Raw genomic sequence first — 27,518 nt, forward strand, 5'->3', positions numbered from 1 at the left:
AGTAATACATTTTATATTGAAGTGCAGTGAGATATTAACAAATCCAACAAAATGTTGAACAACTAACTGATTTACTTAGTTTTAAGACCTTTGAATCTTTAATTTTTAACTTTTTTTACTTCACTTCATTTTTTCTTTTTTTTAAGATAAACTTTTGCAAGCTTAGTTTTTTTTAAGGAAGAAAAAAATAAATAAAAAAAATTAGAATGTACCAGGTTTATACAAAGGCTATGTTTTGTTTGATGATTTGCTAATAATACTGAAAAACAATCATTTAAAAAAAAAGGCAATAGCTTAAGGATCATTTCACATAATAGTGATCATGATATCTTTACTTTATATAAAGAAAACATCTAGGAATAACCAATGAACATAATTTTTGGTCCTAATATACCTATAATTGGGTATTAACTGGAATTATGTTTCAACATTTTTTTGCTCAGCCTGTTAGGATACAACAAAAAAACGAGCAAGGGATCCAAGAGGAGTCGGTGAGAATTTATAAAAATTTATAATGTAATAAAATAATGTAATGCTTACAATTTAATAAAACTTATAATGCCTAATCAAAATAGAGCAGGTTTTGGTTAAAAAAATGTTTACTCAAAGGGTTTAAGAATGGAAATAGTTTTTTTTCATTTAAGATTTTCACAATCTAACAGTTTTTTTGAACTGAAATGACAGCCCATTACTTTCTGCCAGGTTCAATTGTACTTAAAGCAGATAATTACTTATAGGATTATTCATTTATGTCAGTATAACACGCAGAAAAATTTTTATGATTTAATCCAGAGGTTCCACAACTGTGAATGTTTTTAAAGCTATTAACAGAAAGGCTTTCATGTTAATAGATTTAAAAACATTCATAGTTGTGGAACCTCTGGATTAAATCATAAAAAACAAAAAGAAAAAAAAAGTATTTGAGCTTATCTCCAACAAGCACCTCTATATATACTCTTGATAACCTTATTCTTGCACCAATTTATGAGAGTAATAAACTCTCTTTAACTTGCTCCTCTGACTAGCTGACAGCATATTTAGTGAGAGACAATCCAAAGTTAGAAGGTTGCAGATTTTTACACTAAGCAAAACTCAAAAGTAGTTGAATTTTAGTGCCACAGCATCACATATAAAAATTTTATAAGGCAACAGTAGGTTACAAGGGGAAAGAGGGACAGAGACTCTCTGAATTGGTGAGCACTATAAATAGTGATTAACTGTAAGTTGTTTAGATGAGACTTAAAAAAAAAGACCTCATTTTTATACAAAGTCAACTTATACACTAAGCGAAGATTTTTTTTTTAAATCAATAATAATTATAATTCAATCAAAGCTTCAAAAGAAAAGATATATATATTTAATTTACTTATGCAGTCTAGTTGACTTACCAGTATAATTGGTGTGTGAACAGGACATAATACAAAGGATAAAGTTTGACAATTTTGATATCATTAACAAATTCATTTGTAAAAGGCAGGGGATTCTCTAAAACATGGCAACTTTAGTAAATATTATCAGAAATTATCAATTAATATCAGAAATAGTAATAGTATAGGATAGTTTCTGACTTGAACTTAAATGCTTCTTCCATGCAATCAGAGGAAGAGTATATGGATTAACTATTTAAAGCTTTCTGAAATTCTCTCATTTTCTTTTTAAAGGTAATAATAACAACATTTCTAAAAAATATGACTTTTTACAGAAAACAAGGAGTGCACAACTTTGATTCACTCTCATAATGATAGTTCATCCCAATATTATCTTTGAATGCATTTGTGGAATTAGTGGCATTTTAGTAGTGTCATTTGATAAAACTTTTTCTTTTTTACAAATTAAAAATTTCACAGTTGGAAAAATTTAAAACTAAAAGGTTTTTTGAATGAAAAAAGGGAGAACCATGTTTTTTAAACTTAGTTAAGTAAAGGATGATTAAGCTTTATAAATTGTATCTCCTTTCTTATTCAACTGTTTTAAATTTCTCTTGCACAATGCCCAAAAACACTCTATTGGTTTTGGTTAGGTACAGCTTTTGCATTTCTCTTCTTGGTGACATAACCAAACAATTTAAAGATAATGGGAGCTAGTCATTTATAGCAAGAAAAGAAACTAAAAACCTTGCCTCAGTTTGTTTAAATGGAATTTGATGCTTCTTAAAACTCTTTGGGGTAATCATAAGATCAAATAAGACATAAGGTTCAAAAACTTACCACCCTGTGTGATCATCTGACATACCAATCATTTAGCATTGAAATTCAACTTACTTTTTGTTTTAAGTTCAATATCAACCTCACAATCATTGACAGTATTGTAGTACTCTTTAGTTGGTGCCTGATCAAATGGTCAGTAAATTTCATCATTCATAATAAAGAACTTTTATCCACAAGATGCAACAGAATGTTTATACAAACCTCTAAGTGACCTTTCAGCCTATTTTCTTGAACTTTTATATATTTTGGACTAAAAAGCCTTCTCATTGAATTTCTTTTTTGCTTTCACAAAGCCAGCTTTTGAAATTTTGAATTTACAGGCTGTTAAATATTCACTACTGTTTGCTTTGCAAATATAATAGTTCTTTACCAGTTAATACAGATGGTTGTGGGCCTGAATTCTCTAAGCACTCAACATTTCCAAAATCAAGATGTTTTAATACTTATTGTGTTGTTCTTAATAAATCAGTAGAAAATGGTGATTAAAAAAGTTATTTAGTGGTTTAACACAAGAGTACTTAAACAACACAAGCTATTTGAACATCACAATTAAAACTTGAACATGCTTTAGGGAATTTTTGTGGATTCAGTTGGCTTCTTTGAAAAAAATGAACTAGAAAAATAAAAAAACTTTACCTTTCCAAGTTCATCAGATGCTAAATGCATTTCTGTTTCCCCCAACCACATCTCAAAATCTTCAATGCTTCTAACAAATTGCTGCTCTAAATTTGCTTCAGAAAGACGCTGACCTAAAATGAAACAGCTTTTAAGCTATCAAATATGCTGATATCACAATGTATATATACAAATTTTGTTTTAAAGAAAATTAGAATTGAAAAAATATAGGAGTGAGAGAGAAAAAGACATGTAGAAGAGGGTGCATCTTATGAAAAGTTTACAATTGTTAATTACCGTTTTGTTTGTTTAAAAAAGTTACAAAAAATTTTTTTAACATAATTAAACCCTTTATACTTACTAAATAATAGTCTGTAAGAAATAAGTGATAAAAAAATATAAAACTGTGATAAAAAATTAAAACCTTTTTCTTCTGCTTTTAGTTTAACTTCATCCCATGAATTTTCAACATCATTAATCATTGTTAAAATATCCACTTTGGCATAATGGCCACTATCAATCAGTTCATGGCCCCTTTCTTTCACACTATCAATTCTAGACTTGTTTGAGTTGAGTTCCAATAAAAATGCTTGATGCTTTTGAATCTTCCCTTGCAAATTGATTGGATCCTAACAGAAAATCATTTTTTATTACTAATTTCATTTTTTGTTAATACATTTTAACATTTAAAAAAATTACTTTAAAAATAACTAACTTTATGCAATCACAATCAATTAGTGATTGAACCGAACAGGATTAAAGAAAAAACTGGGAAACAGAAAGAAATTAACCTTAAAACAGGAAACCTGTTTGAAACTGGGAATAATAAAATAATATGTTTTTACAATAACTTTAAAGTGGTTAAGGTAGCTTTGATATATTTTAACAATTCTGATTAGAGTAAAATATTCTTAAACCCTTTACTAGGTTTACTAGGTCAGTTGATTACTCTACATCCTAGAATTCTTCTACATTATTTGTAAATTATGTTAATTTTTGTTTCAAAAGTGATAAATAGCATTTAAATGCAAGAACACGCATTTGCTTTAGTAACTTTGGAAACTGCTTCTTATCTGCTCATTACAAAAAGATGTCTGTTCATAAAACTTTCTCAAGCAATTTTAGGATGCTGTCTTAGCAGTTTTGAAAAAACAGGCATCAAGTTGCTATAAAATACTGCTAGTGCTGACAAGCACTAGCAAATAAATTTCTTAAGTTCAAGTTGCTGAGAGGCAGATATAAAATGTGAGCATTGTGTCCATCAAAAACTGATAAATCTCTTTCATCCAGGTTGATGAGAAGCAGACTTGAATAGTGTATTGCATGTTTGTGGGGCTATTTTTTAATGTAGATTCTTAAGGCTTGCAAATTTTTTTTTTTCTTTTTAGTACCAGTTTGAAATATGGCATATTCATATAATTTGTATATTTTTTGAACTTTTTGGATGTCACGTAAACTGACAAGCACTGTAACATCAAACAGCATTCTTAGAATAGTAACTTCTCAACAAACACAATGATTTAATTGATTTATCACTAAGTCAACAACACAACTTAGTGATGAACAAATCTACTGCTAAAAAAGTTCTCTGCTTCTACAGAAGTAGGTTTAATAAACAGCAATAGTCATTATCATTTCGGACTATCTTTAAAATCACATTAAAAAAAGTTAACTGCTAGCAAATCAAAAATAACATGATTAGTGTTTGGAGCCCCATACTTTATTTTTGTTGTTTTCACAGATTTCCTGTGTTTTTTGGTAAAGTTTGAAAAGTTTAGACTATTTTTCGGAAAACCAGTACTCAAACCCTACAATTTATAAATAATTTTAGTGATAACAGCCAAATTCTAGGACACAAAAATAAAACCACACAAAATTTTTTTTTTTTTTTTAAATTTTTTAAATGGTATTATACTATGCAACTAGAAAATAAGCAAAAAAAAAAAAAGATACTAAAAATGATCATGACAATAACTAAAGACTTACACGAAAACATTCATCTTGTGCTATTTTTAATTTTTCTTGTAACCATATTTTTGTTTCCTCAGCCTCCCTTTCAAACTGATAAAACTGTGATGAATTCCCAAGTTTTGAACGACGAGCATTAGCAAGTTCCCATAACCTATTGCGCTTGTTAATGATCTAATTAATAAAATTATTCAAAATTACATAAATATATTAAAACTAAAATTCCAGAGATATATTAACATTAGTTGAAATTCCAGAGAATTTAACAAGATTAAACAAATAGTAAGCAAAACTCTTACTTGTTCTTGTTTGGTCTTGATTTCTTGAATAGCATTATGATTTTGCAATGCTAAGCGATCTGCAAACTCATTAATAGCCTTTAACAAACAAAAAAAAAAAACAACTTATGATATCCCACAAACAATTAATTTGCTACTATTGAAAATTTATTGCACACAGTTTTCTAAATTGCACTTAAAAAAAAAATCTCATATTTAAGAGAACCTCTATTTTTTCTTCTTGTGTCTGCAAGGCATTTTCAAATTCCTCTTGCTTCTTTTTCAACTTATCTGCACCATCAACAGAATCACTGTCTGGCTCTGAGCATAAAAAATTCTATAAAATAAAAAGATTATTCTCCAGTGATACAGTCTACTCCTAGGATACATAATGAATCCATAAAAACACACTCATACATTTTTATAGGTTTAAATAAATTTTAATTGCTCACTTCTTGCTTAATCATAATAGACTCCATTTGATCAGCATCTCTCATGAATAGTTGAAAATCCAGGCCTTGTTCATACTCTTTCTTTTTTTCTTCCCAAAATTCAAGAATCTTTTGATGTTCATTTTGTAATGTAGCAATCTCATTAGCAACATCTGCTTTACCATAATGCTCTTCTTCAATCATTTTTTTCCCAAGCGCAATTGTTTTCTCAAATCCATCCTCAGAAGCATCTATATAACCCTGAAAAAAAATCAATGTAATCTAGAAAAAAGAAATTAACTTTGAAGAGGTATTTATACAACCCTAGAAAATAAATTTACATAACTCTTAATAACAAGTTATGCAGCCCTGAAAAAATTAATACAAATAAATAAAAATATCAATATTCAAGCTCCAATGAAAAAATATTGAAATAAAACCATATGATATAGCACTTTTCAGTGACATAATTTCATCTTTTATGTTAATATCACATTTAACAAATGCAATTGACTAAAAAAATATGAAAAAATATTAAGCTTTGATAACCACCTGTTTTTTTAGCATTGTGCATGAGATGTATATGATAGCATCTTCTCAAAACAATAATCCTTTAAAATGTCTGGAGACTTCAAGAATTTTGTTTTTGAAAGAAATCAAAGAATTTAAATAGCATAATGAGTTGCCAATTATTGTTATTTAATATGGCTAATGGTTCGCAAATAAAAGTGTTGCTTACTTGAAATAAGCAAACCCTGAAATAATATAACTATGCTAAAACTTATGATTACTAAAATTTTGGAGAAGAAAAATGTCAATGTTCAACTACATTCATGCAATTTTAATAAGGCAAAATGCTTGAAAATTAATTTGCTCCCATTTTTTATTAGCTGTAATAGGGTATATGGAAAACTTCAAAAAAAAATCATGCAACATCAACAATGAGTCATCTATCACTGTGGCAACTTATCAATAGCAACTTATTTTGTTCATAGCTGAACATCACTCTATGAGTATCTCTTCTATAAGGCCCAACCTAACAACATCACATTATGCAAATAAATTTTTTTGTACCTTGACAAGTAATGGGCTAATTTTGATGCAAAAGCTGATCAATCAAGCATTCCTAAATATGCCTGATCCAAGAGTTAATCTGAAAAGAATGGTCTATTAGAAGGGTTGGTGAGCAAAAAATCTTAAACAACTTCACAATAAGATAAAACTGTGGCTCCAAAAAAATTTGATTTTGACCTTGTAAAACAACCTTTTAAGACAATATGTCCTCAAGTTAGAAAAAGCAGAAGAAATGACCTCATTGAAAAGATAGAGATTTTAATATAATAAAGAAAAAATTCCAAATCTTTTTAAAATATTTTTAAGAAAATAAGTAAAGCTCTATAGCGAGTAGATTCTATTTTTGATAACATTTTGTTTCTTTCATTTATTGGCGTATTTGAATTTTTTTAAAAAACTTAAAATGAAAATTAAAAATGAAAAGTAAAAAGAGATTTAAGTGTTTCTGTTAAAGTTATTTGTAGTAGAATTAAAGAAAGAAACCTAAAAAATTTCTTTAAAATAAAAAAACATAACTAATAAAAAGGAACATCAAGACAATCTGCCTATATTGCTTAAGAAAAAAGTAATATGGGCAGACAAAAGTAAACTGAGGATTAAAAATTTAAAGAAAAGATAGCATGATTTAAAAAATCAAAATGGCTGGTCACCAACAGTGAAGTGTAGCAGAGGTTCAGTAAAAGTTTGTGGCTGCTTTTCATGAAAATGGGTTGGTAAATTTGTTAAGATTGATGAAAAGATGATTACGGAAGCATACGTTAAAATTTTAACAGAGGATCTTAAGCCATCTGCAAGAAAACACAAATATATATTTAAAAGATGACTCAAAATATAATCCAAAGTTGCCAAAAACTATTTTAAAGAGAAAAAAAGGAAATATTTGATTGGGCCAATCATCAGATTTAAACACCTTTGGGGAATTCTAGAAGAAAAAGTAGAATTCCAAAATCATACAACTTTTCGGAGTAATCTACTTGGGACTCAATACTGAATAAAACTATGCACATTAAGTTGACAGTATACCAGCCAGACATCACCGGTAATCACAAACATAGGTGGACACAACAGAAAAAGTTTACTTAAATTATAGTAACTTTATGCTTGTTTACTTTTCATTGTAAAACGAATTTCTCACTTTTATAGAATAGTAGTTTAAATATATCAAAAAAAGTAATGCTTAAAAATGTAATTAACCCTTAGTTGACCAAGGTATTTAAAAGTTACTTGTCTTTTATTGAACAATAGCTCTCTTCAGTAACACTTATTTTAAACCAATATTAAATGTAGTATTTGACATATTTGTAACCAAAACATGAAAGCAAAATAATTTTTTTTTTAGTAACACATAAGTTTTACTCAATACTTTAAAGTATCAACAGTCAAATAATAGTTAGGGTGTATACATTAATATAAAATATATAATTAGAATGTTGAATACATTAATATAAAATTTTAAGTTTCTGTTTAAAAACATGAAAAATATTTAAAGAAATAAAAAGTTGATTATCAAGTTTGTTTACTTTCCAGTGCAGGGCCGCCGAGAGCCTTCAAGCCGCCTGGGACAAAGCCTTTTTTGGCACCCTTATAGATTTTGCTTCATATATATACTTAGCATAGAAGCAAAAAAATACATTATGCCTTTGTAGCTTCTTTAACTTTATTTCATTTTTTGCTAACTAACCACAGCATAAACAATCCCTAATTTAATTAAAATTTTGGAGCTTTTTTCTAGGCAAAATTATAAATTACTTCATCATATGACAATGATTTCGCGAGATCATTTTCAATCAACAACATCATAAGATTTGAAAGTCACTCTTGTCCCATGGTGGCTCTGAAGTGGTTTTTTATAATCTTAAGATGCCATAATTGTAATGTATACATTTCAATTATGGTATTTTAAGATTAAAAAAACTATTTTTATTTTACTTCGGCATCTGGCGCCCCATCGACATCTGCCACCCTGGACAAACTGTCCCTTTGGCCCCCCCCCTCTCGGTAGCCCTGTTCCAGTGTAACATATTTTTCCATTGTGATTATACTGGTTTTAAAAGTTTAAAAGATGATGTCAAGGTGTATTTTCAATTAAATATATGAAATGGCAGATAATCACAAACATTACTTTATTTTACGAATTTGGGGAAAATATTTTGAAAAAATACTTATAATACTATATTGGTAGAAAGTATTTGTCTTAAATTCCTGGTTCAAATACAGGAAAATTGCTCATTAGAAAAGAACATTTACTTAAGAAAAAATTGACAAACAATAAATTATTACAAATAAACAGCTTTTTAAACCAATAAAGCTCTTCAACTGTTAGTGTTTTAGAAGAACATCCCCCCAGTAGCAATTGTTTAGATCAAATTAAAAGAATATTTATCAACCTTATGCTCATCATGCATCTCTTGCAAAGCTTTAGCACTTTCAACATCATTGCTTTTTTTATCTGCTGCAATCATCATCAACATATCACCAACGAATGATTGATAATCGCTAAATGAGGGTTTTATTGCATTAAAACAATTTAAATTAAGATTAATCAAAAAGGTATTAATTATTAAATAAAAGTATACAACATACCGTGATTCTGAGAGAAATCTTTGCAAACAAAAAGAATCTGCTAAGTTCGTCTTTCGAATATGAGCCTGAATCAAAAGTTAACATTTTTTGTAGCAAGGTGAATATCAAATACATTTAAAAGCATAAAAAGATAACATACACAAAGAAAAAGAATATTATAAAAAGAACCCCATAAAATTAGGTATAGAAGGCTTCAGTATTTTTAAAAAGTATTAGACTATAAACTTACCTTTTTTTGTAAATTGCTCCAGTACAAAGATAGCTCGTTCTCTTTATCCATAACAGTTTTTTCTGAATCTGGATACTTTAGCTTTAAATTACTTGCTTCACTGTTCAAAATGGAAACCTATGTGAATGCAAAAAAAAGACACCTATATGAATGCAAAAACAGACACCTAAGTGTAAATAAAAATTTAAATCCAAAAAAACAGTTGTTTTCTGGTCAGAATATGAAAAACATTTTTCATACTTTGACCAAATTCAAAGAGCTTACTTTCACCAACAGAGCATCAAGATCCCGTTCTAATGTCTCATGTTTTCTTTGCAAGGCAGTCACACTCTGTAAGTCATTCCCAATGTCTTGATTTGACAATATGTCATTTTTTTCACTCATCCAATTAAGACTTTCATCAACTTCTCTACATAATGAATATAATATATTGATAATGTTGTCACAAAAAACAAAAATGTTATGATACAGTTTAAAAGAAAATTAAATGCTTTTAAATGAATTAAAACTATAAACTTTTAGAGCTTTAGTATGTTAGTCTAGAATATTTTAGGATTCAGAAAAACAAAAGGTTTTACTTTTTTTTAAGTTGCATGTTTATTACACTTCAGCAATATACTAAATGCAAATTATTTATTATCTAATACTAAAACATAAAATTATATAATAAAAACTGTTATATAGCTCTACCTGTAAAAATGATACAACTCAAAAAACACCAACAATTTCTTAATTTTTTCCTGAACATGTTCCATTAGAGTAGACCATGCTGAATTAAGTTTCTATAAAATGCAATTTTAAAAAAAGAATGTAAATTCAGAATAGTTGATTTTAAAATATTTTTTTGAAATTTCTTTTATTAAAAGAAAGAATTTAAAAAAATAAATAATACTCACATCACATTTTGCATTTATTTCTTCTCGGTCAGGGTGCATTTCCTCATTAAGTCTCTTACACACTACATTTGCTTCTGTAATTCGCACTTCATTTGCTAATAAATCCTGAAATTTAACAAACACTTTTTGTTTCATCTCTCAGCAATTTATGAAGTCTCCAATAAAATATCCAATAAGAAATAGTTTCCAATAAAAAGTTTTTTCAAGTTTCCAATAAAAATAATAAAATTTCTAAATCAGGAGTAAAAACAAAACAAAAAACTTTTTTTACAAACTGAAATCAAAATTATTTAACACACTGAAATTGCACTTTCAATTGCAATTCCATAAAATTTTTTATAAATAAAAGAAATATTTATGTCATGATGTAAATAGAAAGATTATAGAAGGGTGTATAGAAAACAGATTCTTGGAAACACAATATTACACTGTACATGAAATCTAGCTAATCAATAAAAGTTGTTTGAGTTACAACTTTACTTCATAATAATTTAGTGCTCACAAATTTACCAATTTTTTAACTACAACACTGTTTATAAAGTGGTGTTCACAGAAATAGCACACCTAAGATTTTCTTTATTAGTATTTCCTTCTTTATTAGGGAAACAAAAAAATAATTCCATTTATTAGCTATAAATGAAGTATAACTAGAAATATTGAAAAAGTTTACAAAATACAACAAGAAGTTGTGATCATAGATATAGCACATCAAAAAAAAAAAAACAGAGCTGTTAAAAACTCTACATCAAAATATTAAAACTGATATTAATATTTTGTTGAGTAGCCTTTATTCTTTATAACTGCAGCACATCTTGATGGCATACTGTTAACAAGCCTTTGACATTATTTGAAAATAGTGGGATTCCAGACTTTTTGAATTTCACCTAAAACTCATTAAAATTAGGGGTTTGTTTATCTTGTAAAGCCATCCCAATATTGTACCATAAGTTCTCAATCAAATCCAGATCAGGAACTGGGGTGGCCATTCTAGAACATTAATTTTATTTTCCTTAAGCCAAGATTTTCCAGAGCTTGCAGTATGCTTTAGGTGTTTTGTTACGTCTTAAAATCCAATTAACAGGTAGGTTATCATCAATATGCAGTTCGATTGCATTTTGTAATATATCTATATATTTGTATTGACCCATAATTCCATTAATTTTGACCAGGGGACTGATACCATGCCAGGACATAGATCCCCAAACCTTGTCCCAAAATTTTATTGAAAAACTCCAATTTTTAACAATAAATGGGATTCTCCACTAGTATGTGCTATTTGATTAAGCCACATAACAAAAATTGACAATAAGTTTTTATTGTCACATTATTGGTATTACATCCAATTATACAAGTTCCAACTTGTAAATTATCATAAGAAATACCATTAAAATTAAATATGTAGAAATACACTATAAAATGCAATTAAAAGAAAATATTATTGGGTGTGTAATTTCTTTGATCATCACTATATATCTATCTAGATCTTGTCATTAGAAGTTATATTGTTTATTGAACAATGCCTCAATCTCTTTCTGAGCATCTATCAAAGAATTTTAAAGTTTTAAAAGTGGTCCATTAAATATCAGGTCTAATTTTTTCTTTAAAATTCAATATGAATTTTTGGAAGAGTTTTATTTGAGTTTTTATTTGAAAAAAGATTATATAAAGGGAAACTTTAATATAAAAGTATTTGATTGGTATCAGCACTGATTAATACACATTTTGATAAAATTTAAAAAATGATTTCAAAAGTAATCTTTATTGTAAGTTATATTTATGGCTACAAAACTATTACAAAAATTTAAATACAAAAGACGTATGCTGCTGTATTTGTCAAATACAGCCAGCCAAATATTCTTTACTTGTTGTATGAAAAATAGTTAATGAATCTTTAAAATTACTTATATCATTCTATTTTCATTATAGTTTTTTTTCACTAAAAGCTTACTTTATGAAAGTCATCAAATTTCTTCTGTAGCACCTGGACATGTTCTAAATCCCTAATGGGTTCTTCTTCAGCAACAACAGATTCCTAATTTAAATAAATAATAGTATATATTATAAGTATCATTATTATAAAAAGTAATTTTACATACATGCATGCATACATACATGCATACATACATACATACATACACACATACATACATACATACATACATACATACATACATACATACATACATACATACATACATACATACATACATACATACATACATACATACATACATACATACATACATACAGCATACTATATAGTGCATGCATGAATAAAGAAAAAATAACTTTGAAATGCATTAATGTTTATAAGAGCATTTTGATTTTGCAATAGGGTGGTCCTTATTTTTGAAGTTCCAAAATTTTATTATCTAAACCCTACACTGTGATCCAATATATGTATAGAAAGAATTCAGTTCAAATATGGGAGAATTAGGACAAAATTTAAAGGTAGTTTAACAATCTTAAAAATGTTCAGTAAGATGCATGTAAAAATCCTGACTCATTATTGATGTAAAATGTTAATATTAAGTGGCACCTTGTGCCCACATTAATTACTATTTATTATAAATTCTTTTGCCAGTTTTTTGATCTCAAACTGTCTCAGTAACTCGAAAACTACACTGATCATGAAACAGGATCTGCTACAGCCAAGAAGATAGATTAACATGTAAGATAACTCCTGGAAAATTTAATTATCCTCAGCCTCTTTAGACAAAAAATGATGCATGACATTACGAATACAACTATAATGGCAAAGGCAAAACAAAAAACACTTGTAGATTGCCAGATGGATTTCTATTGGAAGATCCAGAATCATGGAATAGTAGGGTGACTACAAGGTTGCACAAACAATAGTCAAAACCCAGGAAGTCACAAATGATCACACAGAGCGAGGTATTGTTTTGATATAAGAAACTGGACACTTTGGGTAATTCAAGAATGAAGAATAATTGTAATATAGTTTGCAAATAATTGATGAAAATTAAACAGCCTTTCCAGATGCCAAGAAATGTACTAATGAATTATTTCAGTGTTGGCTAATATTTAGAAACTTCATTTTGCATGAGCTACCTCAATATATATATATATATATATATATATATATATATATATATATATATATATATATATATATATATATATATATATATATATATATATATATGTATATATATTTGCTTAAATTTTTTCTAGTGTGTTTTCTACTTAACAGGAACAACCTCTAGGGTTCAGACCAACAAAAACTTTAAAAGGTTATTTTTTGCTGAAATAGGAACCACCTTATTCTGTAACCAAATTTTGGATGTATAATTAAATGGATTTAGAGGGTATTTATAAAAATTTTATTTTTAAAATGACTGCCATTTTAATTGGAAAATTTGGCCAAAATTAATAAACTTAGTAACAGTATATACTTAAAACTGTAATGTAACTAATAAATGTACCAAATTTCATCAAAATATGATATGATAGTCTTTAAAGTTATTTTTTTACTCCAGTTTTAAGTGAAAGACTATAACAGAGTACTATAATATTACCTTTCCTGCAATCCAATACAAGATTTCTTCTATTTTAAGTAAAAAATTTACTCTTGACTGTGTGCAAAGAAGCATGTAAGATTTTTCTTGAGACTGTTGAAGCAACATTGACCATAACAACTTTAACTCTTCAATACGTTTCTAAAAAAGTTAGTCTGATAAATAATCACATGCAATACTTGTATACTTTAAAAATAAAATAATTGATAATTTAAACTGCTTTTAAATTATTTACCAGAACAAAATCAGAAGCATAATGATTTTTGTTGACCATTATCATTCCACTGTTTTCAATGCTGTCAATCATAAAGGAATGGGCTTTTATTTCTGCTTCAAATGTTGTGTGCTTCTGTATTTTAACCTTGGTAACCAAATAATAAATAACATTAGTTTTAATTAACAAGACTATTACTTCAAATATGTGCTTTTAACTTAAAAAGTAGTTTAAATTAAAATTGCATATTTTAAGTAGCATCCAGCTTTAAATATAGACACAAGTTACAGTAACTAATGGAATACAAAAATTATAGGTATGTAGAATATAAACTAAAAAGTTTTAAAAACTGAAATCTATATGTAAATTAACTTTAGATATTTTCAGTTGGACATCTTTTGACTAAACTTAAGGTAATAGGTTGTTATCAAAATATATTTTTCTTTCAAAGGATACACATATGGCTCCAAATTCTCTTTTTTGATGAGAATTTTCCTTGTATATAATTTGATATATAATACTGATGATTAACACACAAAAAAAGTTTTTAAAAATAATCATAACAAAAAAAATTGCTTATACTTGTTGAAAATGAGATGAAATAATGTAAATGAAAAAAAATTAATGTCAGTGTTAAAAAAGTATAGACAAATAAATGGCTCAATATGTTAAAAATTTGTGATTGCTTTTTTGATCTGCAGGAAACCCAAAATATTTCCCTCCCATAAACATACTTATGCTATAACTTCGATGACTAATTCAATATTTAGACTATAGCTCAAACCTGAAGATTTGTTGGTTCCTTAAAACTTTGATCAGAAGCAACTTTCATCTTCTCTTCAATCCAGATTTCAACTTCATCGCCATCTCTTTTAAATTGACAGAGAACTTTTGCATCTTCTAAGCGTTTTTTTCGCTCTTTTGTGGCTAGTTTAAAGTCAGCATATCTACGAAGAACCTGCTCTCGACGATTTTGAATATCCTCAACTGTTTCAAGAAGCTTTATTTCTTGTTTTTGACTTTGCTGTTTAGAAAACTCAATTCCTTTTTCAATATCCATCATAGTCCTTGTTACTATTTAAATCAATTATTTTAATCGAAGATTTTAGCTACTTTACACACTGTATTTTATATAAATGTTTTTTTTTTTTTACTTATATTAAAAATTAATAACGCTAAAATCAGAATTTCAGTAACGCCTGAAGAGAATAACACAAATTTGTTAGAAATAAATAATTTGCCGGCAACTTTTTTTTTATTTATTTCTCTCCTCCTCCTTACTTTTTTATCCCACCATCAACCCACTAAATCTTTTTTCTCCACTTTCATGTTCACTTTACCGTTAACAACTCGAAATAATTTTGTTTTTGTTTACTTCATACGATTTGGAAATTTACGATAAGACAAAATCAAACGCGCGAAAATTCGTGGTCTAAATTCCTACTAAATATTTGCTTAAGTCCTTAGTTTTTTAGAATTTTATTGTATTTGCAATAAACTATTTAGAAATTCTTATAATTAAAGAAGCTTTTTCATATTAAAAATTTTTTAAAAATTTCATGATCGGAAAAAATCATAATTTGGTAATATTATGGTTAAGAACTTATCAGTGTAAAAGTAAGCTAATTATGTAAATAAACATATAGTTAGTAAACAGATACATGTGATTTGGACACAATTGTATGTGCCTTTAGATAACTTCAGTAAATATATAACTATTTTAAAAAATGGCTGCTTCTGGGTTGTTGCAACAGGAAGAGGAAGATGTAGATGATGGGGGACCAATTCTTGTTAGTAAGTTAGAGCAGCACGGAATAAGTGCAAGTGATATTAAAAAACTATCAGAAGCTGGCTTCTATACTGTTGAATCTTTGGCTTATACCCCAAAAAAGACTTTGCTTGCAGTAAAAGGAATCAGTGAAGCTAAAGCTGATAAAATTTTAAGTGAAGTTATAAAACTTGTACCAATGGGTTTTACAACAGCTACAGAATTCCATCAAAAACGCTCTGAAATAATTCAGATATCTAGTGGTTCTAAAGAACTAGACAAACTGCTACAAGGTGGCATTGAAACTGGTTCAATCACAGAGATATTTGGAGAGTTCAGAACTGGAAAAACACAGCTTTGTCACCAACTATGTGTCACTTGTCAGCTACCTGTTGACTGTGGTGGAGCTGAAGGTACTCAAAATTATGTTTTTATTTCATGTATTAGGTTTCATATCATCAAACATGACAATCTTCAATGCAATTTAATTTTACTAAAATATTTAAAACCTGTACACAAAAAAAGCTGCAATTTTGTTAAAAAAGATTTCTGCCATTATATGACAGTTGTTTTTTTATGTCTAAGTTTTTTAGTACACATTTATATTTATGTCAAAAAGTTATCTTTTCTGAAGTGTTATTTAGGAGATTGATTTTGTCATATAATAGTTTTTTAATTTTTTCATGTTCATATCCTATATTTTCTTTTATAGAAGCTTTATGGTGCACATTGTTATTTTTCATGAAACTATTGGTACATGATTTGTTTCTCAAATTCTCTAGTATCCTTAAGATAGCTTTGTATCTCTTCTATATATTTTCTTGTCTCAACCTAAAGGCTTTTTTTTTCATCTAGTATATAACCTTTGGCTTTCAAAGTTAAATAAGGCAACCTACTGATTAAGTAGCAGTTTTTAAGGAGGTGAATGTTTTGTAAAATTTAATTTCCTGAAGATTTTCATAGACATGAAATGAAACTTAATCTATATATAAAACTACAATTTATATGTAAAAATTTAAAAGTTCTGATTTTAGGAAAAGCAATGTATGTTGATACTGAAGGTACTTTTAGGCCTGAACGTTGTTTGGCCATTGCTGAACGCTATGGATTAAATGGACAAGAAGTTCTTGACAATGTTGCATATGCAAGAGCATACAATTCAGATCATCAAACTCAACTTCTTATTCATGCTTCTGCCATGATGTCAGAAGCTCGATATGCTCTTCTTGTTGTTGATAGTGCAACAGCCTTATACCGTACAGACTATTCTGGACGTGGAGAGCTATCTGCTAGACAAATGCACCTTGCAAGATTTTTGCGTACTTTGCTAAGACTTGCAGATGAGTTTGGTGTTGCAGTAGTTATAACAAATCAAGTTGTTGCACAAGTTGATGGTGCATCAATGTTTCAAACTGACCCTAAAAAGCCTATTGGTGGAAATATAATGGCACATGCATCTACTACTAGACTTTCTTTAAGAAAAGGTAGAGGGGAGACAAGAATATGTAAAATATATGATTCACCTTGTTTACCTGAGTCAGAAGCAATGTTTACAATAAATCCTGATGGGATTGGTGATAGCAAAGACTAATGTTTACAACATTTTTTAACTGATATTCAGCTCAATTGTATTTCCAATCTTAAAGACATATTTTTCAAGTTTTTAACACATTTTTTTTATTAAAATAGGGTGCTGTTCGGAGTCTTTGTTATTCATATGCTTATAATTTTTTTTTTCCTTCTTAAAGAAATGCTAATGAATAATTTTTGGTTCTAAAATTTTCAAAAGTTTCCATACTACTTATTTGAATTTTCAACAAAAGTATTTGAATTCTATATACTTAAATATTTGGTATCAAAATGTAAATGTAAAGCTTATTGTCTTATTCTTTAAAATTTGCTATATCTAAGCCAGAGAGAGCATCAATTTATGGTTTGATATAAAGATTGATATCCTTATGCAAATAATTAATTTTATTTTTGCTTCACATAAATTTGATACAATTAATGACTAATGTGCTTCAGAGCATATTTTTTACATCTTGAAAGTGTAATTCAATTGCATACTAAATCACATAATAAAGATTGTACAATTTGTCTTAAAATGGTTAATACTACAATTTATCCATACATAAATTTAACTACATAATTTTAACTACATAAATTTATATTTTTTGATCTACTAAAATATTCACAAAGTTATTTCAAAAATTAAGGTTTAAATAAAACGTTCTGATTGTTTAGGAATTGAAAGATAAAGCTACTTTATAGTCATTTGATTTATAGTTATTTCATTTTCTCATTTAGTCATGATTACATTTGTTAGTTATGAGTCAAAATTGTTAATAGCTCTCAGTATTTTAATTCATATATTCATATTTTGGCTACACTTCTTTTCAATTGGTATTACATTTCTTATATATATATTTAAAAAATTGAAAGATGTGTTTATTTTTTAATTGATAGGTTTCCATTTTCAGCTAGTTTGTTGTTTTTCAAAAGAAATTTTGATTGTAATTCTACTACACTCTATGTAAAGGTATTTTAAAACTTAATAATTTTTTGATTCTATTTGTTTCAATGTATGCACTTGCACACAGTTTTTTATATGTGCAAAAGTTCTTTAACATTTGGCCAAAAGATTTTTTTTATTAATCAACTTTTATAAATGCAATATAGATATATAAATCTCTTTAAAAATTAGTATTGCACAGTAGCATTAAACTTGATTATAATCTTTTTTATAAGCTGTGATTTTTTCCAAAACAAATAAAACTGGGGTGTAATCTTTTTCCCCTAAGGAAAAACTGGAGTGTAATCTTTTTCCCCTAAGTCACCTTAAGCTTGAGATTATCCTTTACTTTATCAAAATGCTTTTGCATTAAGGTTTCTGAATTAATACCTTGAATTTAATGGAAGATTTTGGCTAAAGTGTGACATGGAAGGCCAAATTGCCAACCTAGCTGATCTGAAAGCACCGCCTATATGGGGTAACAGTGTACACATCTGTGGATCCTATGATGCAAATTTTAAAATCATTTAATTACATCAATGGAAGAAAAAAGTTGCATTTGAATTTTCACTCAGCATAAAATTACCTTAAATATTTTAAAACAGGAAAGTGGCTTTAAAATCTGAACTACTCTTAGGAATTCATTGAATTTTTGTGGCTATGCAGTCATTAATCACGCCAAGCTCTGGATAAAAGCTAAGTATTAACCTTACAATATTTCTAATTTATTGCATGTGTAAGTTAAATTTTTTCGTTTTTTGCCTTGTTTGTTGCAGAATTTTTCTTACCAGTGCTATGTACAAAAGCCAGTGTAATGATGAAGATTCCATCTAAACTCTGTAGGGTTATGCCTACAAATTTTACTAAATTCGTATTTAATCTACTGTTATGATTTTTATTTTACAGACCGAACTGGAACTGTTGAAAACCTACACTTTTTCCAAAATTAATTTTTTTTCTTCTTCTAAGTACAATTTCAAATTTATTTCATTATTGTTCTACTTGAAAGAAATTTGTTTTTATGAAATCCCTAATGTCAAATGATTTTTTGTACCTTCCCTACTGGTATAAATGATTTTTTCTATTATTACAATTTAAACATAGTATATAGTGTGGGCTTTTCAATTACAAGGATACAGTTTATTTGAAGTGAACATTTCTTACTTGAAATTGTGTACTTGAGATTAACAAGTTTTGTTGTCAACTTTGAAATTATGCTCATGCAGCATTTGTTGTTTTGCTATATAATTTTGAAAAAGAAAAATGAAGATTTTAGGATTTGTAAAAATTTTAAAGGAGAGCGAAACTCTTAATTTTCATCTCTTTGTACCAAGTTTTTCCAGTGAAATTACTAAGGGAAGAATAATTCTTTATTTCTGTTTTATTTTTGCAATTTCTATATTGCCACATCTGGAGATAGGCAAAAGTTTGTATAAAAATATTGACTTATCACTCGATTATATAGTTCCAATTTTCTGCTTTATAGCTATATTTTTTGCGACATTTTTGACCTTTAAATAATGACCCACCCTAAAATTTAGTTTTAGATTGGATTAATTTTATTCATATTAATATGATTTTCTGTCTTTGATGAATCTAATTCTCTATTCTCTATTTACAGGTGTAAGACCTATTGACTACCCAAAATGCTCAACCAAGCTATTTCAATACATACTCTGCATGAAAAAAGCTGTATGCCAACTGACTGCATTTCAAGCTGAATGAATTTACCATCTGTATCACACAAATCTTGATGTTTGTAACTCTAGAGTCCCTCAAGGGATTTGTGATACATGCCAGATTTCTTTAAGAAGAAAAGAAGATGCCACTGTATTGGTATTAGTGGTAATTCCTTAGGGGATAAAGCTGTCAACTCACCACCTCCAAGAAGACTGCTCACTGAAAGACACCAGTGTAAAAAAACAAATTCTTGTGGTAGTCTTTCAAGGTTTACCAGAAAATTTCAGAACTGCCAAGGTTCTTTAAAAGATCAATCCTCCTCCAATCTTTTAAAAGATCATGTAACATCTTGGCAAAAGTCAAAGTGTCTGGCAATCATGTTCGCTAACCAATCTTTAATGTACCTAACAACACTTTGATTTTTGGCATCATTACACCAATTGAATTGGTGGGAAGTTTGAAGGAAATCATTGCAGAAAACAGCTCAACAATGTGGAACCACTACAAAAACTTGTTAAGACTGATTCTGTTGGCAAACTTTGATACCTTTTATGAGTTTAAATTTGGTTATGAAAGTTTTGGATTTGGTTTGGAGCTAAACTATGTAAACAAAATTAGGTCTATCCCAAATACAAACATTACAGTGAAACTGCTCACAGTGTTTTATCACTTCAAGGAATTAATTAGCCAAAGAAGATCACCACTGGGCCTCTATAGTAAACAGGCTATTGAAACTATCAGGGTTTAAAGGAAGATTGCTGAACACCAATTTTGAATTGAATAGTAATATTAGAAAAATTCATTATCTGTAATTCAGCATCTGTAAAAAAATTCTCTCCACCTCCACCCCTCCCACTCTCTTTTGTAATCAGTTTAGAATTTTATTTAACTTTTTTATATTTGTAAATAATTTTTGCTTTTTAAACAAACTTTGAAAAAACTCAAGAGTTTGACCATCTATTAGAAGTATCAAATTTATTTACTTCTATGAAGGCTTAAACGCCTCTTAATATAGTTGAAATAGCTTAAATTAGCTTGAGACAAAAAAAGACTCATTAGAGCAGCTTTTGACAATTATTTTCAATAGTAATATATAAGCTGAGAATATATAGGCTTTGATCAGTACTTTTGGTTTTGCCCATTACATAATAATTGTAATTGTAGTAAAAAAAATTTTTTTTACAAGACTTGTTAGGATATCATTAAAGAGTTCCTGTATTATCCTTACAATGGCACTCACACCAAGTTAGTATTTTTAATAGATAAGTTTCCAGCTGACAATTGCAAAAAAGGACAAAAATCTATCTTTAAAATCCAATACATCCAAAAATATTTAAGTGATCAGTCTGAAATTTTATCAACATTTTTATTTATTAGATGTATTGCCACCAAGTTTCATAGATTTCCAAACACTGGTTAATTTTAGGGTTGCTTTTATATGCCAATCAGAGGTGGTAAAATTTTACTGTACCCTTAAATTCAAATGCAATTTCTTTTTTTTGTGAATGTATTTAAACGATTTCAAAATTTTCATCATAGGTGCCTCAGGTGTATTCTGTATCACCTTATAAAGGTGGCACTCTCAGATCAGCCAGGTTGACAATATGGCCAAGTTATCCATGATAACAGTGAGGTAATTCTATCACTGCTAAGATTTTAAAAACTGAAAAGTTGCCATAGTAAAACTAAAAAAAGAGAATTATTACTATAGTTTAAATGTAGTTGCAATTACTTTTCACTGGTATTACTTGCCACAGCTATTGAACCAAGCTTAACAAACTATGATTTCATTTTTATTTAAATCTACTTTTAAATTGTCTTCAGACTATTTAAAAGTAAATTTAAATGTAAATGTAAATTAAAGAGTAATAAGGGAACAAAGTCTGCCTTTGCTCAAAATCTCCAATTTAACATTTAGTGCGCAATTATTTAGTGCAAATTATTTAGTGCATAATGGACTAAATTAGTTCATTAGCTCCTCTTAAGTATTACTCAACTTTAAGCAAAAATAATTTTGCTTCAGTTTTTAAATAAATTTGAAAATAAAAAAATAATTTTCTATGTTTGGTAAAAAATTTTCTTAAAAAGACTATACTTTTGAACTCTGTTCCACTTTCTTGATGTCATTTAAGCTGCCAGGTTGACTCCTGTTGTGAATCCATATAACAGCACATGCAGTTTGTTGACTCCTAGCATTTTTCTCAATTCTGTTGTTGTTTAATTTTTAAATTTTAAATTGGTGATACATCAATCATTCAAAAGTAAAAATTTTTCTTTAACTATCAATTATGCATAGCAAGAGATTTTGTTAACCTCACTTAAATTACAATGACAACTGTTTTGGTTATTTGAATTAACTCCTCTGGGACTTGATGGATTGCATTTTCTTAAATTTTGTTCTTAATGTCTAACAATGCAGGTTGCATATGCTAATATCTAGTAAAATACATGTAAGCAGATGTTAAATTCTTCAGCGTATTATCCTTAAAATTCAATACACATAACTTCTTAAAGGTCACCAAAGTTTACATCAAAGTGGTTTACATCATCTGACAAAAACGTTTTTTCATAACAAAACTGCTTGGTATTTCTGAAAAGATAATGATGGTTCAGAGAAAATTTTGGTAAATAAGGTGGATGTTTTGGTAATTTGTACTCTAATTAGTTTAATTTTGTCATTTTCAAAACTCCTGTGCAAACTTTTGGATTTTCTTAATGAGAATTTTTCATCAAGAGAGTGCAAGATTTGATTGTTGTTTATTTGTGATTCAGTCCACTGTTAATACTCCTTTTTCAATTTAGGATCACAGTGATTCTTCCAAGTCTCATTCATAGTTGAAGTAATGCATAAAATCAGTTTTGTTCTAAAATCAATTGATGCTACTGAAAAATTCACTTTCTGTTAAGCTTTTATCATTTGTTGTTTTCCTAAAATTTTTCATCTGCTGCAAATAAACAATGAATTTTTTTTTAGTTAATTCTAGCCATTTCTAAAATGTGTGAAAGCTCAAAAAAAACATTGGGTGCATATTTTTACTAACAGAGTATTTTGAGTAACAGATGAAAAAGAACTTTGAACAGATTTAAAGTAGTAATTTTAGCTTGCCACTTACAAAACTGAAGTAACTACTGTAAAAACTTTGGTTGCTTAGTTCTGAATATGGTATTTGGTTGCACCACCCTGTAATACAATCATTTTACTGTTTAAAAATCAGCATTTTTACATAAGTAAACTTGTTATTTATTCAAACTCTCTTAATTCATCGTTATTAATGAGACATTCACAAGATATGGTTATGAGAATATTATCCAATCTTTTGATCACAATCAACGAAATTTCAGAAGAAACTTTATGATTTTTAAATGCTCCTCTGGGAGAATTAGCATCACTTAAAAACATTTTTTGCAAGTTAAAAATTAAAAAAGTGAAATCAAAAAAGATTTCAAAAGGGTAGTTGACAACTAAATATGATTTGCCATATTGTTTATTTAATGATACAATATGCATACTCTTTACTTAACAATACAATATATTTCTTTGTAATGTGGTATAATATATTTTTTTTATAATTCGCTGTTTTTTTGTTGTTGTAAATATTTTCCTTTTTAGGATGACAATATTTTATTAAAAATGTCTGAAAAGAAACAATGGTGTAAAGTTTTGTATAAGCATCAACCATTTCCTGACAACTACACTAGTGAAACATTTTTATACGAAATGAAGAAAAATGGTAATTATATTTTGTTCTAATATTAACAGCCTTTGATTTTTATGTTTTATTTAAATATATATCAAAAAATCATTTATTAGCTGTCTGATTGCAAGCAGGGTTACAGAGTTGTGGAGTTAGAGAGTTAGTAGCTGCTGGAGTGATAGTTATTAAAAATGTCCAACCTATGTGCAGTAATTACCACTATAAGACACTTTGTTTAAAAAAAGTAAAACTATAACTTTTTTTTTGTCAATAGTAATGGTTTTACAAATTAAAGTGACCATTTGCATGTCTTCTCAACAATTATGAAGGCATCATAAACTGTGTATGCCATCATAACTGTATAATTTTGCTAATTGACTTAGATCTCTGAAATAATCTGTTAGTATACAGCAAGTTTTTACCATTAAGTACATTATTTCTCAACTAGTATATACAGCATCAGTTTAGGAAAACCTCAAACAGGCCAAACTTTCACAGGTACAGTATCGGTATTTATAAATCAACCTAGATAGATTGTTTTTAACTTAATTGCCACCACATTATGCCACTTTACCACCTAGATAGATTGTTTTTAACTTAATTACCACCACGTTATTGAGTGGCTTTTTGTAGATGAATTTTATTAACTATTAATCATTTTATCTTTTTTGTTATATTAAAAATCTTTAAATGCACCTTCATCAACTTCTCTTTATAATATTTTACTGAGCAAAGATAAAATAATCGTGGGTGAAAGTATATCTGAGATGTAATCCAATGTTTAAGAATTTAGGAAATTTTCTAATATGCTTAAGTAAGTTAAATATCCGCTATGTTGGTAATTAAACCATGGTGAATATTACACTTTGTTACCATTCTTAATATGGTTTTTAATTATCATAATGCATTTCAACCAATTATAAAACTAACACTTTACACAGTATTAAAGTACTTTTTAAGTATTTATAATAATTTTAATTTCAACTTAAGTTTTTGTGTGTGTTTATAGTGAACACAAGGATTTATGATCTACAAAGCATCATCTTTGAGTCTGGGGTTGTTTCTCAACAGCTATCAAGGTTGTTATTTTCACAAGATTAAATATTTTCCAGAAATTATGATTACAGATTTTTTATTAATATGTGGGTTTCAATCAAATATTATTATTACTCTTCAAACTCTTAAATCAATTTTAAGAAATGTGCAAAACTCTTTACCGTACTCATAAACTATATTTTCTCCTACAATAATACTTTTTTTTATTTAGATTAGTTTACATTTTACAATTTTTTTTTGTTGAAATTATTTCAGTATTTGTCTCTTTGTTGCATTATTTTGGTATTTGGAAGCCAAAATTATATCTCCAGGCAATCTCTTAATAGCATTATTAATGTGTTGCTGTGCCGGTATTTGCTGCCGCAGAGCTATTGGGAAAAAAGTAATTGGTGAATAATTCAATTTTTATTTTGAACGTTTTTTTTTTCTTTACTTTTTAAAAAAATCTTATCCTAAATAAAACTTTTTTTTGGAGCTTTAATCTTTTTCTATAATACTTATTTTATACTTCTTATAATTGATTTTTTTTATTATTATTATTTTTTATTTTTTTCTTTGAATAATGAAAAAGTTACTTTTCAAAAAAATATTTTTGAATATTTGAAGGATTTGGCAGTTGCATAATGGTTTCATCATTTGTTTTTGCAATATCACCTATCTTAAAAACATTGACGAAGTCCATTAGTACAGATACAATCTACGCAATGACGGTACTCATGTACTTTTTGGTAGATTTTTAAGATCATTTATTTATTAATCTTGATGAGAAATGCTATTTCATTTGTTTAGACAGGTATGTTCCTTGCTAATATGCTTTTCCATGATTATGGTGCAGGTGTTGCCATGTGAGTAGCTTTTCTTTTCTGCTTACATTATCTATTTTTAACTGTATTTTTTATATTTTGGGATGCTCCTAGAAAATCAGCAATTAGCATCGCTGAGATTTTGTTAAAAGTCTTAATCTGTGTTGAGCTTAAAGTGATTAACTTTGCTTTGATTTTATTTCTCAATTCGTTATTTTTTTAGCTAAATACCCTTAAATTTCATATTGTTAAATAGTTTTGTGAGTTTTATGTTATTAGTATGTTTAGTGACTTATTTTTGAGTGTTTGATTTGTATTGTTTAAAGCTCTTAAAAGTTATGTTTGTTAAAGTCAAGTTTAAAACACCCGTCTATAAAAATAAATCCGACCTAAAGTCTTCAATTTTTTTATAAAGTTTATAAGGTCCAAAACCTTCATAAGGTTTGAAATTATTATTTTTTGTTGGTATGTAATTTTAAAAATTACAAGAAGCGTTGTTTTTGTTGAATTTAGAGTATCAAAAGTAATATCGTTAAATAGTAGCATTTTTGCCGCTGTTTGTCTCGGGTCTCGGCTATCTTCTTCTTTGCAGGTTTATGCTTTTGTTATGTTGGCAGTTGTAGTATTCGCGTTGTTTCCGGAGCTCCGCAAAGATATCAAGGTTTTTTAAGGAATAGCTACATATTCAAAATTTCTCTTTATACCCATATAATCCGTATGTTGCAAATATAATCTATTCTTGTCTTCGTTTATTCTGTGCTTTATATCAGAAAATTACTACTAATTTAGATTCTGTGTCGCGGAGCCGATATTGCACTTACTGAAGTATTAGTGCTTCTTACAACGCTATTGTTGGTACCTGTCAGTCGGACAGCTGCTTGCGCATTAGTCTTGGTGCATGTCATGATAACCTTTTTATTCCCAATATGGATGTATCGTTTGCAAAGATTTAAAAAGTGAGTGATTTGTTTTTAATTCGAAGTAATTGTTAGATATATTTATATTTTAGATGCATTTCATTTTTAGTTCATTTTATTCTTAGTAATATTCATGGACCTTGGGATGAAGCGCAAATTTCGAATGATTGAAAAATGTGAGATTAAACTTAGAATAATTATTTCATTAACTACAAACGATTAGTTGAATATTTTGATTTAAACGGTTCATTGAAGATCTTCGAATTAATGGTTAAAAATGATAAATTTGTTGTTAGAAATATTCAATGTATTTTCTTTAGATTTATTAACATATGATATCAACCTGACTGCTGTCAAGATTTTATGGGTTTGTTAGAAACCGACCTATTCATTCAGTCCTAATTTCCGATTTACTGAGAAATCCAAAATTCCAAATACGACTAATTAGCAAGAAATAACGGGAAAGGGAACAAAGAGTGTGGTTACAAAAGCGTTCCTACATATTTATTTTCTGTGAATGCAACAAGTTCCATTAATGTCATATAACAAAGATTTAACATTTACATGTTTTAATGATTTCTCTTATAGTCGCCCGACAACTTATTGTAACTTTTTTTTTTTTAATTTTTTATTATTTTGTTCAGTCCTAACAATTGTTTTAAACAAATTAAACATTTCTCTAACCAGCAATATTTATAAATTGTTCGGCTAAAAGCAGTACTGGGAAATAGTTAATGCACATGTTTAACATACAAAAACGATTTTATTGCTACAGATAGCAGAACACATGAAAATTTCAAAATGATTTGTTGAAAGCCTTTTTCGCGAACGCTTGCACATATACATGTATATATGTGTGTGTGTGTGTGTATTCATGATAATAATAGTACGCATCGATTAGATGGTGTTGCTTAAGGTGGAAAACCCCTGAAAATTTTTTTTTGAGTAAATATCAATATATTATAAATTTAACTTCATATACATAAAGTAAATAAAAAAATTAACTGAAAAAAACAAAAAAAAAATTTTTTGGGGGGTAAAATGGTAGCT

At 28.0% G+C, this 27,518-nt stretch overlaps 3 protein-coding genes across 5 annotated transcripts in view; 2 read left to right on the plus strand and 1 right to left on the minus strand.

Moving 5' to 3' along the window:
• Positions 1-15,270, minus strand: part of LOC145181547 (spectrin alpha chain, non-erythrocytic 1-like) — a 34,937-nt gene extending 19,667 nt beyond the window's left edge. The window contains 16 exon segments of the mRNA XM_090100270.1: positions 2,844-2,956; positions 3,247-3,451; positions 4,809-4,964; positions 5,090-5,167; positions 5,295-5,405; positions 5,521-5,760; positions 8,961-9,069; positions 9,157-9,221; positions 9,386-9,502; positions 9,650-9,794; positions 10,076-10,167; positions 10,282-10,386; positions 12,230-12,313; positions 13,824-13,964; positions 14,059-14,184; positions 14,822-15,270. Of these exon segments, the coding sequence (XP_089956396.1) occupies positions 2,844-2,956; positions 3,247-3,451; positions 4,809-4,964; positions 5,090-5,167; positions 5,295-5,405; positions 5,521-5,760; positions 8,961-9,069; positions 9,157-9,221; positions 9,386-9,502; positions 9,650-9,794; positions 10,076-10,167; positions 10,282-10,386; positions 12,230-12,313; positions 13,824-13,964; positions 14,059-14,184; positions 14,822-15,100 (2,166 nt within the window). The 5' untranslated portion in view covers positions 15,101-15,270.
• A 412-nt stretch (positions 15,271-15,682) lies between these two features.
• On the plus strand, positions 15,683-17,543 carry LOC145181138 (DNA repair protein RAD51 homolog B-like). The gene is made up of 2 exons (XM_080056149.2): positions 15,683-16,218; positions 16,840-17,543. The coding sequence occupies exons 1-2, from the start codon at positions 15,765-15,767 to the stop codon at positions 17,394-17,396; spliced, it is 1,011 nt and encodes a 336-aa protein (XP_079912275.2). The 5' UTR covers positions 15,683-15,764; the 3' UTR covers positions 17,397-17,543.
• A 603-nt stretch (positions 17,544-18,146) lies between these two features.
• Positions 18,147-27,151, plus strand: LOC145181375 (phosphatidylinositol N-acetylglucosaminyltransferase subunit C-like). 3 transcript variants are annotated; one of them, XM_090100282.1, is made up of 11 exons: positions 18,147-18,208; positions 18,286-18,344; positions 23,608-23,728; positions 24,702-24,771; positions 25,004-25,137; positions 25,355-25,458; positions 25,538-25,593; positions 26,065-26,212; positions 26,341-26,507; positions 26,594-26,644; positions 26,789-27,151. In XM_090100282.1, the coding sequence occupies exons 3-10, from the start codon at positions 23,629-23,631 to the stop codon at positions 26,637-26,639; spliced, it is 825 nt and encodes a 274-aa protein (XP_089956408.1). In that variant the 5' UTR covers positions 18,147-18,208; positions 18,286-18,344; positions 23,608-23,628; the 3' UTR covers positions 26,640-26,644; positions 26,789-27,151. The 3 variants fall into 3 exon arrangements, with proteins under 3 accessions (XP_089956408.1, XP_089956409.1, XP_089956411.1); XM_090100283.1 differs by lacking the exon at positions 18,147-18,208 and adding an exon at positions 18,692-21,630 and having other exon boundaries at positions 18,281-18,344; XM_090100285.1 differs by lacking the exons at positions 18,147-18,208; positions 18,286-18,344 and adding an exon at positions 22,814-22,837.
• The last annotated feature ends 367 nt before the right edge of the window (positions 27,152-27,518 follow it).

Source organism: Hydra viridissima, unplaced genomic scaffold (genome assembly GCF_058129835.1).
Source record: "Hydra viridissima isolate aposymbiotic clone 2 unplaced genomic scaffold, HvirCarnegie_v1 scaffold_10, whole genome shotgun sequence".
In the NCBI taxonomy this organism is placed as follows: Eukaryota; Metazoa; Cnidaria; class Hydrozoa; order Anthoathecata; family Hydridae; genus Hydra; species Hydra viridissima.

Bases quoted from the DNA above. Each gene is read 5' to 3' on its own strand.
- LOC145181138 (XM_080056149.2), top strand. From the start codon at position 15,765: ATGGCTGCTTCTGGGTTGTTGCAACAGGAAGAGGAAGATGTAGATGAT. The intron at 16,219-16,839 runs GTACTCAAAATT...TTCTGATTTTAG, and splicing joins TGACTGTGGTGGAGCTGAAG to GAAAAGCAATGTATGTTGAT.
- LOC145181375 (XM_090100282.1), top strand. From the start codon at position 23,629: ATGTCTGAAAAGAAACAATGGTGTAAAGTTTTGTATAAGCATCAACCA. The intron at 24,772-25,003 runs GTTGTTATTTTC...AAATTATTTCAG, and splicing joins GTTTCTCAACAGCTATCAAG to TATTTGTCTCTTTGTTGCAT. The intron at 25,459-25,537 runs GTACTCATGTAC...TCATTTGTTTAG, and splicing joins ATACAATCTACGCAATGACG to ACAGGTATGTTCCTTGCTAA.